General features: G+C 43.1%; 1 protein-coding gene across 16 annotated transcripts in view; it reads left to right on the top strand.

The window, feature by feature from the left end:
* Window positions 1-13787, top strand: part of LOC119140779 (transient receptor potential cation channel subfamily V member 2-like) — a 38575-nt gene that overhangs the window by 11789 nt on the left and 12999 nt on the right. For 8 of the 16 annotated variants that reach the window (XM_037372384.1, XM_037372378.1, XM_037372408.1 and 5 more), the window contains 5 exons: window positions 288-354; window positions 434-741; window positions 1142-1260; window positions 2064-2158; window positions 2937-4167. In XM_037372384.1, the coding sequence (XP_037228281.1) occupies window positions 288-354; window positions 434-741; window positions 1142-1260; window positions 2064-2158; window positions 2937-3067 (720 nt within the window). In that variant the 3' untranslated portion in view covers window positions 3068-4167. Of the gene's footprint in view, window positions 1-287; window positions 355-433; window positions 742-1141; window positions 1261-1996; window positions 2159-2891; window positions 4857-6742; window positions 6856-7610; window positions 7841-13787 lie in introns of those variants that run through there. The other 8 variants (XR_005101731.1, XR_005101718.1, XM_037372449.1 and 5 more) reach the window with 8 other exon arrangements.

Raw genomic sequence — 13787 nt, 5'->3', positions numbered from 1 at the left:
GCTGTACTGGGGAACGGACATGATACTTACATGTTTCAAGGAACCTATTCATAGAAACATAACAACAAATAAGTTCATGTACTGTCAGATTAAGCTACCAATGATTTTACTTACCCGAGGAAGTGATTTAACATGTATTAGTAGTTTTTTAAACTGGGTAAAAGCATTTTCCAACTTGCTTTCAGTATTGTTGCTGGGGGTTGGTTTATGATGTGTGACAACAGGAGATCATCCAGGTGAATTCATGCGAGATAAAGAATGGCACTTCCTCTTGATTTGTGTTTCAGACTATCCTGAGTGATCTCCTGCGTTTCCTCTTGGTTTATATGATCTTCCTCTTCGGCTTTGCTGCAGGTAATGACTTACCCAGCATTATGTTGTAGGCCGGGCTGCAACAATTTTTCTGAGTATTCAAATTCTGTTTTTCTCATAGCTCTGGTTACGCTGATGGGGGATGCTCCTTCGGTCTCTCAGAACAAGTCTCTTGCTCAGCTGGAGAGCGCTGGGACCCATGCTATGTACGGTGGGCTGCTTAGCGTCTCCCTGGAGCTCTTCAAGATCACCATTGGGATGGGTGACCTGGATTTCCAGGAACATGCCAGATTCAGATATTTCGTCATGCTCCTGCTGCTTCTCTTTGTGATCCTCACTTACATTCTTTTGCTCAACATGCTGATTGCGCTCATGAGCAAGACTGTCACAGATGTTTCTGATTATAGCAAAAGCATCTGGAAGCTGCAGGTGAGGCACAGTGTGCTGCCCAGCTGTTAGGTCGTGGCCCAAGCTCCTACCTGAGTCTCATAAAATCAGAGATGGCAGTGCCTGTCTTTGTCCTAAGCCTCAGCTATAAAGTTCTTTTTTACATAAATGTGCCACTCTGAGGGTAAATTCTAACATTATTTTTAGATGTATTTAAAACTCTTGCTGTTTGCATGGCTACAAGCCAGTCCAGATCCATGTGCATAAGTAACTTGAGAGAATAACTGACTGAATGGTACTATTAAACAAAGAAGCACTTTGGGATTGGGTTCCAAAGTGATTTTCCAAGTCAAAGTAGTTGCTGATTGGGGAGGATTTAATCAAAAAGAGGGGCTGGCTCTGTATGCCCTGGCTTCTCTCTGACATGGACTTCTTCTTTCAGAGGGCTATAGCTATTCTAGAAATAGAGAAGGCCTGGCTGTGGCGCCAAGGTGGGAAGAGGAGATCTGGCTGCTTCATGTCAGTGGGCCTCAATAAGAAAGATGAGCGGTGGTGTTTCAGGTAAGGCAGATGTAACATTACCCCTTACACTCCAGGCCAGGAACGGGTTCCTGTGATTCGTAACCTGGTAACCCTGAACTGCCACAGGGAATTTCAGCACTTACTCAGCAGAGTGACTCAACTGCATGTTCCTGGGTACATGCAGACTGGTTGGGGATTGTGGTACTGGAAATTTGAGAACTAGTCGAGCTGCCAGCATTGTCACCAAGACGTGCTCTCCCCAAAAGATGTCCTGTTTAACCCACATCAGTGCAAGTGGTTATAGTGGCAGGGTGTCTGCAATGATGCTTTCTTTGCTGCTGCAAGTATAGCTGTGCCCGGAGCAGGCTGTGGTGGGAGGGATGCAGGCTGGTAGCCCCTTTGCTCAGGAACATGCAGCTTGGGTGCAACATGAGAGGGGAGCTCTCTTCCTCCCATAGAGGGGCTGGGAGAGCAGGTGAACCTTTTTCACCCAGAGAACCCAACTGCAGGCAGCACTTCTGTCAACTCTAGGGTGTAACAGGACATGTATAGAAAGTGGAACCTGGGAACCTCCTTTGATTTAAGTATGTTCCCTGGGAGGAACTTAATATTTTAAAACAAACAACATAGACCAGCACACAGTATGCAAGGGGAGAAGATATGTCACGGAACTTAGACTGCAGAAGATCTTTACTTGAAAAGCTCTGCAAGGTGTTGCTACAGCCACATCATTAGGATTGTGTTAGCAGGAGGAACTGGGTTTCTGTGCTTGCAGGACAATGAAGTCTGGATTGAAATGCTGCGCTTCATGCATCAGTGTCTGTTGCATTTTGTCTCTCCAGAGTAGAGGAAATAAAATGGACAAATTGGGCAAAGGACGTGGGAGTTCTTAAGGAAGATCCTGGAAACACCAGTGATTCAGAAATAAATCCAGAAGGTAAATTACATCATGAAGAAAGGTCTTTAGAATCCTTTTAGCTTCCTGCTCGGCAGCTACTCTTGGCATGCTATTATGTCTTTGGTAGCAGAAATTTTAGGCAGGCCAGCTTGTTCATGAAATGGCTCCCACACAGGATCCATCAATAGTAGCAGCATCACTTGTGAGCTGAGAAAAGAAAGAATTAGAGCAGGTATGGACCTGGTCAGAGTTTGGGAACAAATAATGAGAAAGGAGGAGATGCCGTTCCTGCTTACCTCTAGTAGAAATGGCCAGGAAATGCTGCTGAGAAAAGGAAGGGCTGTTCTTCCCTTTGGCTCTGTAGCCCAAATGCATGGTGTTTTTTCTAGGAAAGGTAAAATTTTTAGGTCCACTCATGCTGCAAGTGTTAAAATCACAGGGCTTTTAGAGCACAGATCAGGGCATCAACACTGGCAACTTTGTCTAATTCTGCTGAAGATAATTACGTTTGCTTCCCTTGTTACACCTGGGAAGCAATTCTGTGTGGAAAATGGAGAGCTGTTACTTTCTCTAGAAATACTTTGTTCAGGCTGGCAGAGCTTGGGCAGAAGCTCCACGAGATTTAAACACGGCCTCCTGCTCTGCCAGCGTAGGTTCTTCCTAGATGCCAGTTTTCTAGGACTGGGGAGGTTGCAACACCTAAAATGCTATCTGGTGTATGTTGGGTTTTCCCTAAACCTGCACCCTTCTAAAAACTGTGTCCCTTTGTCAGCCTCCTGCTGACAGAGGGCTGCTGTCTTTATGTCTCCTGCTGTAGAGACACGATCATGGAAACGGATGCCACAGAAACAACTGAGACCAGCTGTTTCAGAGGAGCAGTCGCTATTGCAGCCCCAGCTATCTGCAACTGAGATGATGCCTCTAGAGGGACAAACCCGAAATCTTTAGCAGGTTTTCTGGATTGCAATCTTGCTTCCATCTTCAAAGGAGTAGTTCTTCCTATAGCGGCTGGAAGAGTTGAAAGCATTATCAGTATTAAAGTGCATTTCATTGAAGACTGTGGTTCAGTCTGTGGCTTTAAATATTTTTATGCACTTTAATCATTAATTTCCTCTGAAGAAACTATTTTTACTCAACTTTCTCTGCCTGACACTTTCTTATTACTGTGTCTAAAGGTACAAGAGTGAGAGCAAGATCATAGGGGCAGTGGGCAGTGTTTTTGGGAAGGTAGTGCTTTCTGAGCTGTATAGAAATAAAGCTGTTTGCCACCGAGAAGCAAAGGACGGAGTGACCTATCTAAGAATGGGTCACCTGTTATTCTTTTATCACAGGAGATTGCACTGAAGTGCTTTGGAATAAAGAGTGTTGTAAGGGCATAAAAAGTTGTGAAGGATGGAGTTGGCTTCTGTACAAAACGCTGTCGGTGTGAGACATGAGTGGACAAATATTCAGTCTTCAGTCATCAAGAGCCATACTGAGTCTTTGCATCAGTACCTACAGTGCTTGGTGTGTAGCCCACATCAGAATTCCCGTTTTACAGTATTATAATGAAGTCATTTGCACTATGTGCACATTTGCTGAAGATCACAAAAGCGATATGGATTTCCTGGACCTGTAATTTCACCTGGTGAATTTCTGAAACATCTATCTTTCACAGGTTGCTTTGTGTAGAAAACATGAGCAGAATCCTGCATGTGGCTTCCAAGAGACAGATGGGCCAAAATGCTTGTGCAGTTAACATTTCCTGTCAGTCTTAGTGGTATCCTGTCTTGCTGTAAATGGACCTCATTGCTTTTTGTAATGTGCACACTGCCTCAGGCAGGATACAAAGCATGGAAAAGAGATAAAAATGAGCTGTCTCACTTTCAGCCTATATTTAAAAATAATAACATGTAGTATTTCTGTATATGGTCAATGTAGCAAGTTTACTTAATTGAAGGTGTTCATCCTTGGATGTATTTTCAGAGCTTCAGATCCTCTCAAAAAGGAAGAGAAGATGTGATCAGTGTGGACTATAAGGCCTTATTAAATTCCTTGATTACATTTCACCCAGCACTGTGCTGGCCTCACTGCCATGCAAGTCAACTCTTGTTTTTCATGACCTCATGTCAGTTTATGCAGCCACATCTGAAAATGTAACAGCTGATGTTGCATTGGATGCATTTTTCATTCAGGGAATGGCTAGTGATAACCATGACAAAGCTGCAGGCTACAAACGTTGGTAACACCTTTCCCTCAGTAAGATAAACTATGCAACTCAAGATCTCCTGTTTCTCCTTTCTGCTCTGAGCAAGTGAAGCTAGGAGGTTTGTCTTTTGGAGACAGTCATCTTAATCCTGTTGCTTACTACATGCACATGACTGGCAGCAAAAGCGTTGCTTTTAAAACTTAATTCCCTGTCACTTCAAATGGGTTCTTCCACCTGTGCTGGGCAGTTCCCTCTGCAGCTTCACTGCACAGGGTCTCTGAATCGTAGCCTAACTTTTCTCACTCCAGCTTCTGCTGTTTTCTTGCTTTGTGAAGCCTTTGGCTGCTTTTTCCATCTATGGCTTTGTCCTAAGTGTTCCCAAGATTTGGCAAGGTGCTCGTATTGCACAAAAGAATCATCTGGCATATAGTAATCTATTGCTGTGCTTGGTGCTTTGCCGTGGTAGGGACATTTTGAAATTCTCAAGAAATGCAGAATCAGATCTGCTATCCCTGCATGGAGTCTTAATAAATAACAAGATAAATCTTGCTTACTGGTAGTGTTTTTGATAGCTGTGTGCTGTGACAGCTCACTTTCAAGATAACCTGCTTCTTCAGCTATTCCTTGAACCTGCTTCTCTTTAAATCCCTTTCTTAAGCTTGTGGTGTTAGTTTATCTTTTGATCTGCATCAAAAATGTTCTTAAACATCTAGTGTCTGCTGTGAAAGAGGGCCTTGGCGTTCCTTGTGCTTCACATTCATGCCACAGACCACCAGTCCCAGCCCTCTCAAGCTCATGAATGGAGGCTGATGGACAGAAGAGAGGGACAGGCACATGCAGCAAACAGATATGTCAGGTTGGTCAGAAGGTTCAGCAGTGCCCAGGCTGTTGTACAGTTCTTTGATGTGGTATGGAAAAAAAAATATTTTTGAGGAGTTCCAACCTCTCTCCAATGAGAGGTGAGTCAGCCTATTGAAATTAGTATCAGCTGTCTCCCAGTTTTACATATTCTTAATGCACAAGGTTTGTCTTTGGTTTCCCTGTCTAAACCACTTCCCATTTTTGTCACATTACAAACAGGAAGGGTGTCTGGCATTTATTTTGTGGGATGTCTGCAGTTCCTTGCAAGAGGAAGGACTTACAAGCTGGTTCAGAGCTTTGAGGGCCCAACAGGATTTTGAGATCCACTCATAATAGATCATAATATTTTGTCAGGAAAAACTTCAGTCATTTACACAAGAAGTTATCAACAGATGAACTGTCCTGTCCCTTCTACCTCTTGTGACACATAAACCCACCTGCATGTGAACCATCCCTGTGCAAATGGAGAGGCTTTGCAGGGCTCTCATCGGAGAAACCAGAAACCTTTCACAAACGCCAGCAAAGGAACAGCTGCAGTTCCCCTGCTGCCTGTTCCGTATGTACGAGCCATGGAGACTGAAGGGCCAGCCGTGCCATGATGGAAGGACACCAGCAGCTCTCATTACTTTCCATGCAGGGTTATGGATGCTCAAAACCTCCCCTGTGTGATTTGGTCAAAGTTGCTTGCCTCCTGGCAGGGTAGGGAGATGGATGCAGACCTTGTTGTTGCCAAACTTTTCCTCCTTCTGTACTCGAGCGCACTTTGCCTGGTCATTGTTCCCTGTGGCTTCTCTGCTAGGCTCCAAATGCTTCCCACTGCACGATGATCTATCTCACTGCTTATCTGTAATTCTCTGAAAAGACACTTCATGTTTGGTTGGTATGGTTCCCAGTTCCCCATAAGGCCGTTTTCCTCAGTAGTATAGGTGGAAGCAAGACTTTCTTGTTCCTAAATGCTTTGCATATTTTATTTTATTGGTTCCCCCCCCTGCTTTTTTCCAAAACATACTCTGAAGCTGAAGCCAGTATGGGTTTGATGTATCTGTGTCTCAGCTGATTCCCCCTCTCTTCATCTCTTTTTGACTCCACTTGCAACTGAGCATACTTTCCATTGCCTCTGTAGCTAGCAAAAGGAGTCTTTGAAATGTGACAAGCAAAAGAGCTCAGACAAAGAACAGATGCTTTATGTAAGGCTACATAAGCTGCAAAGAGCTATTTCTGTGGTGATGCAGCTGGCAGATTTCTCAGCTGGACAGTTCCTGTGAGTAGCTATCAGTTTTGTTCTTCTTTGCTTTAAGAATTTAAATTTAAGAAATTTCATTTGTTGCTCTGAGACTAAAATGAAAAAAAAATTGGAAAAAGGAAAAAAAGACATTTTAAAAGAAAACTGTTCCACTTTGTAACCTCATATCTGCTTCAGCAGCATGAATAAATTGAGGCCAGACAGGACCAGGCAGAGCTTCAGGAAGGCGTGACTGTGGCTGCCTCATGGCTGGCAGCTAACTGTTACTAAAATCTGAGTGCAAAGAGTGTTTTCTTCACTTCCTTTTTTGATGTAATTTTTTTTTTTTCAGTTTGGATTCGTGAGATGTGGAGTGCTGCAGCATTTCTGGACTGTGAGGATGGTTGTCAAGTGTTGTTAAACACAGGGAGTCCTTAGAGGAAGAGAGTTGGAAGTAGCTAGAAAGTGGGTGTGATTTGTTGCACTCTTCTGAGAATGCTTGGGAAATTTACACTTTCTGGGCAAAGAGAACTGCATCTCTGGAACAGCTTTCTCCCCCTCCCTGCACCTTCCAAAAACATTTGCTATGCAGTTAACTCTTCTGATTGCTCAGCATTTGCTATTTCAGCTCATTTAGCACTTGTAATAACAACACATAGCACCTGAATAATACTTGCTACACAGTACTCTGATAGTATGAGCTGTTTGGGAGTAATTGTGTGCTAGTTTGGTCCAGATGAGGGTCAACAGTACTGAGAAACAAGGGATCAACATAAACCAAAGAATTGTTGGTAGAGGAGAGAAGAGACATGCAGAATCGCTTGACATAACCCTGGGCATCCTGCCATAAAATGTCAATGTTTCTGACACCAATAATACACAAAATAAAAAGGGAACACCAAGTGCTGTGTGTGCGTGTGTGTGTGAGGGCTGGGGTGGGGGAACCTCTTGTATTAAAAAATTACCATGAGGGGCATCTGGGAGCTGACATCTCTCTTAAATCCCTGCTGTGAGTTCACTCATCAATCTGTCTGCACATTTCAATGTGATGTGGCATGTCCACAGAGCAAGTACCAAAGGACAAAGTGGACAGTAAACACACAGACCCTTGTGCCTTTCCCAGACAGATCCTGTCATTCTAGGTATACTAAAGGTGTGGATGAATAGAAGTGGAGACACTGCTAAAAATTACCTTTCAGTAACATAAATTTACCTTTTAGTAGGTCTTTGCCTCTGCAGATTTATTGAAATGTCACTAGCGTACACCTTGAAACCTCAGTTAGGAAATCCACAACAGTCACTTTGTCTCAGCAAAGATCTGAGAACCTGGATCTGGAGATCTGGAAAATCATCATCAGAAGAGAGAAGCTTTTGCCTGGTACCTCCAGTCCTTCCTTCACCTTAAAGCTGGGAACAGTGAGATTGCTCTTGTATCTACTCTTCCTAATGAGTGAGTCTTATATATTTATTTTACATATATTAGAAAATAAAAGTCTTAGTTTGGAAACAAAGTAATTTCTGGAGGCTCAGATGGGTCCCATAATGTGAACCAATAAAATTATTCTTTTGTAGAAAGTTCAGGATGTTTGGGCTTGTATGGGAAGTCCTTAGTTTACTACGTATTTTTCTACTATTTCAGAGAAATTCATACATTTGGGTGGACAGAGTTTTATAGTTCATCCTTAGTGGGAGAAAAGTGGCTGCCAGGTGAAATTATACTCTCAAATACAAAGCTAACAAGCCCTGTTTGGCCTTATTTGATTTTTTATTTGTTTGCCTGTTTGCTTGTAGTTAAGTAGGTGAGAGTAGAATGTAGGTGAGATTTTTTTATATTCTTCCCTTTCTAGCATCATTTTAGATACACCTTGGATTAAGCAGTGTGAGCTTTCAGAGATACATTCCTGCAAGTTTTTGGCTTGTTGACCTCCTTAAGAAGAGTGCTAGAACATGTAGGATTTTTTAAAAGAAAAATCAGAAGACCTTTACCTGGGAGTAAACTGGTGTAAAAGTAAAGCATATGAATTAGAAGGAACATTTCCTGAGTCAGTTGGTATCCATGTCATTGTGTCCTGCAGCCTTGTGGGGACAATTCTGCCATGCATTAGTCTTTACCTGCTACCCCAGAAAGGGTAACAGCCTTACACTGCTACTCCATTAGCTCAAGCAATGGACAACCTCACTGGGGATATTACTGGCCCCTCTTCCAGCCACTCTGCAAATAAATGCTGGTTTGATTCTACACGATAGAATTTCTGTTTGTCTGGTTCCCTTTTCAAAAGACTCAGTACTGTATATACCTACTCCATCTGTATGGAAAGAATATTATCCTTTAAGTATTCATTTCATGCCCTGGTCAGCCTCACAGACTTCCTGACAAGCTTTTTACTTCCAGTGTGTTTGGGAAAAAAATGTTATTAATTTTATTCTTTTAATAAGATGCCCATCAAAGTTCTCTGTAGCTTGCTCTGCTGTGATTTTTGATTTAACATCAAGATCTATGCTCTACGGTTTTCCTTATTTGAGTTTGACTTCTACATGTTGTATGATGATGTATTATTTCTGTGAATATCTTCGTTCTCATGTTTGTTGTTATGCTAGGAAACTCCCAGCTTTGTAAGCATATAAATCCTTAATGGATATGCCCACAGAAGTTACTGATATTTTTTCAAATCTTGACGTTTTTTGATTTGGCTTATACAAAACTAAGTTGGACTCATTGGTGAAGGCTTCTATCCATATGTGCTTCTGCAGATGTTTTCTGTTGCTCTTCTCTAGCAACCCTTTTTTTTTGCATTTGTGGATTTTACTTGATGAAAGCAGCAGTGCAGAAAAATGTAGTTGTTTGACGTGGTGGGTCTCAGTTACGTTCTTGGAATGAATTTAAGAGAACTGTGCCAAGCATCTAAATTCTATAGATTGTTTGTCTGTATAGTTGGCTAATCTGCAACACCTACCCTTTTTTTTTTCTAGTTTAGGTACAGTGCACTTCATTTCAATAACTAAAGTGCTAAAGTCATCTGCATTGGAAATCCCTGTGAGCAGGGAACCAGGAGCAAAAAGTTCAAAGAACTCAGCTTTGCAGGATAGCAGCAGCAGAACGAAGTGCTGAGCTGAGGCGGCTCTGGTTCCTAAGCCAAATGCCATACAAGCACAGGAATATTCACAAGAGTGAGGTCAGCTCCCTGGCCATAATTTTTTCTTTTTTGTTGCCTGCTTGAAAATTGTCTGTTACTTCAAAGGCAGTTGCACTTTCCAGGGAGCTTGTTCCAGCATATCTGGAATTCTGGCTTTGTTTTAAAGGAACTTTGCTGGAAGACTTTGTATAAATGTGTGGTATTGTTAGGCTGATACTCTTACAGTGGAGACATACACAGATGCCTAGGAGCATCTCTGAGTTAATTTGGGGATTTTAGCTGGTAGAGTGGATTTATAAAGCAAGGTGGTAGTTCAGGATGGTCCGCCTACACTCTGAAAGGGATGCATGCCGTGTGCCTCAAGTGTGGGACTTCTCAGGAAGCAGAAGCAAAGATTAAAAGCTCACACTATTTGCACATTTCATGTCATCGCTCCAATTGCAGAATTTACTACTTTCACTTAGGCTTTCATAGTGAGTCTAGGAAATTACATGGAATTGATTGCATAAGCTCAGATTCAGCTCTGAGTAAAATCAGAATCAGGAAAGACTCTAGATGGATACCAGGACAGAATCTGACCTCTTGTTAGTACATCAGAGATTATATTAAAAATGCTAGACTGCCTGTTTATAAGCAGGCTCAATCTACAGCTTCCACAGTTATAGTATGGGATTATAGGCTGGAGTTATTTGTAAAATTCAGGTGTTGTACTTTTCTTCTAGTTTCAAACAGGGACAGAGTTTGTGATCAGAGTCACTTGGGCTTGTTCCTGAGATTAGTGTGAAGTTTTCAAAGTTGTTGTGTGATTGACAGAAGTTTGGTGATACAGTACGGCTCAGTGCTTCAATTTACAGCATCTATTACTTGCCTTTCACGCATCCTACTTTGTGACATTTTCAGTCTGTCACTTAGATTCAAGTATATTTATCTTCCCAGCCTGTGCATTTACTGAAGCATTAACACACTTAGAGAAATCAAGAGCTGAAGTGTGAACAGCAATAAGGGTTGGCTTGCCACAGTTCTACAGTCGAAACACCAATATCAGCCCCTTTTTTTGTGGGCTGCGTTGCAAGCAGGAAAAGCATTCATGAAAAAAAGAAGTTACCTCTAGGATGCCAATTCAGTTACAGCTCTGTGAATAATGAGTAAAAGGGTTTTTTTCTGATGGCAGTTTTAGATCTATTTTCAGACATTATTAGACGTTTAGCAGAGCTGCATCCTCAGCAGAGTATCCATTACATTTGGCACCAATTTCCTCCCTCACTGCCAAGCTTTGAGCTTTTTTTTAACATCCACAAAATCTATGTTCTCCTCTTCTTACCAGGTTTACGACAATGCTGTTCTTGCGGGGAACAATCCCTGCTGCTACCTAAACTACTTATTCTTTAATCTAATGGGTTGCAGTGTCCCAGTCTGTTGACTGTCAACTTTACAAGAAGTGAATCCACTGGTGCCACCCTGAAGTGGCTGGCCACTTGCACAAACCCTGGAGTTTTGTCTCCTTCCCTGCCTAAAGGCAGGCTTCTGAACTTCAACTGGTATGAACATTTTGTGATATCCAAGATGGACTTCCATAACAGAACATCAGGACTTGCATTGCTTTATTTTTCATCAGGCTGGGCAAGAAAATCCTCTGTTAAGATAAATCAGCAAAATCTCCATAGCTTGGTATCTCCTTCCCCCTCAGCTGCCTCTGCTGTCATGGTGGACAGGGTTCAGAGACAGCTGGCTCAAGAGCCTGTTAACTATGACTCTACAGATCACAGTCTGCACTTTTTGTTTTCAGTGGTTGAGTCCTTGTCGATCTTTAATATCAACACTGGCAAGATGTGGACGGCACCACACACAGCCTCTTTGTTGTGGCCCATGGTTCTTCAGCACTCAGATGGGAACACAATAAGGAACAGAAGAAAGAAAAGCATACCTAGACTTCCCAGGGGTTTATGAATGGGTGTGGCCTGAGGTCATGTAGCTTCTCACTTTCTACAACTATAAGCACAGATTGCTCTGCCTGGAACCCAGAATTGGGCCTTGGTTCTCAGGGGCTGATGAGCTGTGTGAGAGCTTCATTGGTGTCAGGGGTACATTGTCAGCCTGTGAGTCTTCACGATGGTTCTCCCCTCACCCACAGCTAAGTCATGGCACTGTGCAGAAAGGATGTCTGCCCATTTAACCAAATGGCAGAAGCAAGCGGGGCTTTTGCAGTACTTCCCAGCATACTGCATCATTTCTGGGGCTGCAGCAGTCACGGCACCCACCAGCTGTCAAGAGTTATGTTGTGAGCTTGGTCTGAAGACCATAAAGTGTTGGAAACTCTGACTCTGGGGTCTGTAGGGGAAGAGAAATTGATGGCTAGGCTGGTGAACGGAAGCCAACCACGAGTGGTTGCTATGGAGATAACCTATATTACGGCAAGCAGATCGCCCAGGCTGTGTAGCAGATGGCAGATTTTAAGTTTCAGAGTAAAGACACTTTCCTACCCCCAAAGCAGAAACTGGATGACTCAAGAACAATCTCCATTTCATATGGCAATGCTGCCTTTTCCTAGTGTGGTGGTTGGGCTTTGTCACTGCACCTCTGGCTTCCCTTTATCTCCAGCATTTTAAGGGCACTTCCAGACCTCTTCCTTGATCTTTGATAGCTCTCCTGAATTCATAGTCCAGATAATGGGAAGGATGATGATTTGTAGGAGAAAATAAGTGTTTTCTTTTTAGTGGCTGATACAGCTCAAAACCACATTGGTATCCAGTTAATTAAGAGACATTGTCAGAATAATGGGTGGCCACCCTGGCACACAGATGAATGTTTTGTGCTCTGCACTGCCACAGGACTGCCTGATTGTGCCACCTTCCCTCTTTCCTGCCTTTTTTCTTGTTCCACAGGATTTTGGCTACTTCCTCAGTAGACATGGGGCTGGGCAGGCCGAGGAAGTATACTGTTTTGCAGGAAGAGATCCAGCGCCAGGAGGTACCTCTGCAAGGTACAGTCCTGCTTCCCCTCCCCAGTACTTGCTTTGCCATAGGCATGAGGGGGTGCAGGGGCTGGGTGTTTCAGATGAAACTGGGCACAGTGCTAAGTCCCATAGACCAGCACTTCATAGAATTATAGAACCATAGAATTGTTTAGGTTGAAAAAGACTTTCAAGATCATCATGTCCAACCGTTAACCCAGCACAGCCAAGCCCACCACTAAACCATGTCCCCAAGTGCCACATTTACATGGCTTTCATATACCTCCCATGATGGTGACTCAACCACTGCCCTGGTCAGCCTGTCCCAGTGCTTGACAACCCTTGACAACCAATTGGATGATTCCCCCTGCATCCAGTAAAGGATGGAGATTCTCCTTAGCCTTCCTTTTGTTGTGAATATATTTACAGAAACATTTTTTATTGTCTTTTATGGCAGTAGCCAGATTAAGTTCTAGCTGGGCTTTGGCTCTTCTGATTTTCTCCCTGCACAACCTCATGACATCCCTGCAGTCCTAGTTGCCTTCCCCTTCTTCCACAGGTCACAAACTCTCCTTTTTTTCCCTGAGTTCCAGCTCTCTGTTTAGCCAGGCTGGTCTTCTTCCCTGCTGGCTCATCTTTCAGCACATGAGGATGGCCTAGTCCTGCACCTTAAGAGATTTCCTTCTGAAGAGTGTCCAGCCTGGACTCCTTTGTCCTTCAGAGCTGCCTCCCAAGGGACTCTGCCAACCAGTCTCCTAAACAGGCAGAGAGAAATGCAAATCCATGGGCTCTCCCAGTGGTTGGGAGTGATGTGTCAGGAGGCTGCAAGACCTCTTCTGCTGCAGCCTGAGTCTTCACCTAAACTCTGTTGAAATACAGGGCAAAGTTTTTTGTTTCCAATGTATTCATTACTGCTGTATTGCTAATAACATTAACTCTGAGTCCTCCTTCTAGGAGAGCAGATATAGCTGACCTCAGTCGTCGTAACCTTTCTCTGTGTTTATTCTGTCTGCCCAAGGCTGACAAATACCGTATTCATTTCAAATCTGTTCTCCTGCTTCTTTGTTCATTCAGTCATTCATTCAATTTCAAGAAAGATTAAAGGCTCCAAAAACATGCAGGATGGTGGCATAGCTATTGACAGGAATTCAGATTGGATCCCGGTAAGGAACTGAAAATATTCATGGCGTGGGAACGACTGTATTTTTCTAAAATGCTGTGTACTTATGCTGGGAAATGCAAATGAGCAGACATAAAAGAAGGACAAAGGCTAAAAGCACTTAGCTGGATGCTGGCTGGCTGGAAAGCCAGAT

Source organism: Falco rusticolus, chromosome 1 (genome assembly GCF_015220075.1).
Source record: "Falco rusticolus isolate bFalRus1 chromosome 1, bFalRus1.pri, whole genome shotgun sequence".
Taxonomy (NCBI): domain Eukaryota; kingdom Metazoa; phylum Chordata; class Aves; order Falconiformes; family Falconidae; genus Falco; species Falco rusticolus.
This window is presented reverse-complemented; position numbering and strand designations above follow the sequence as displayed.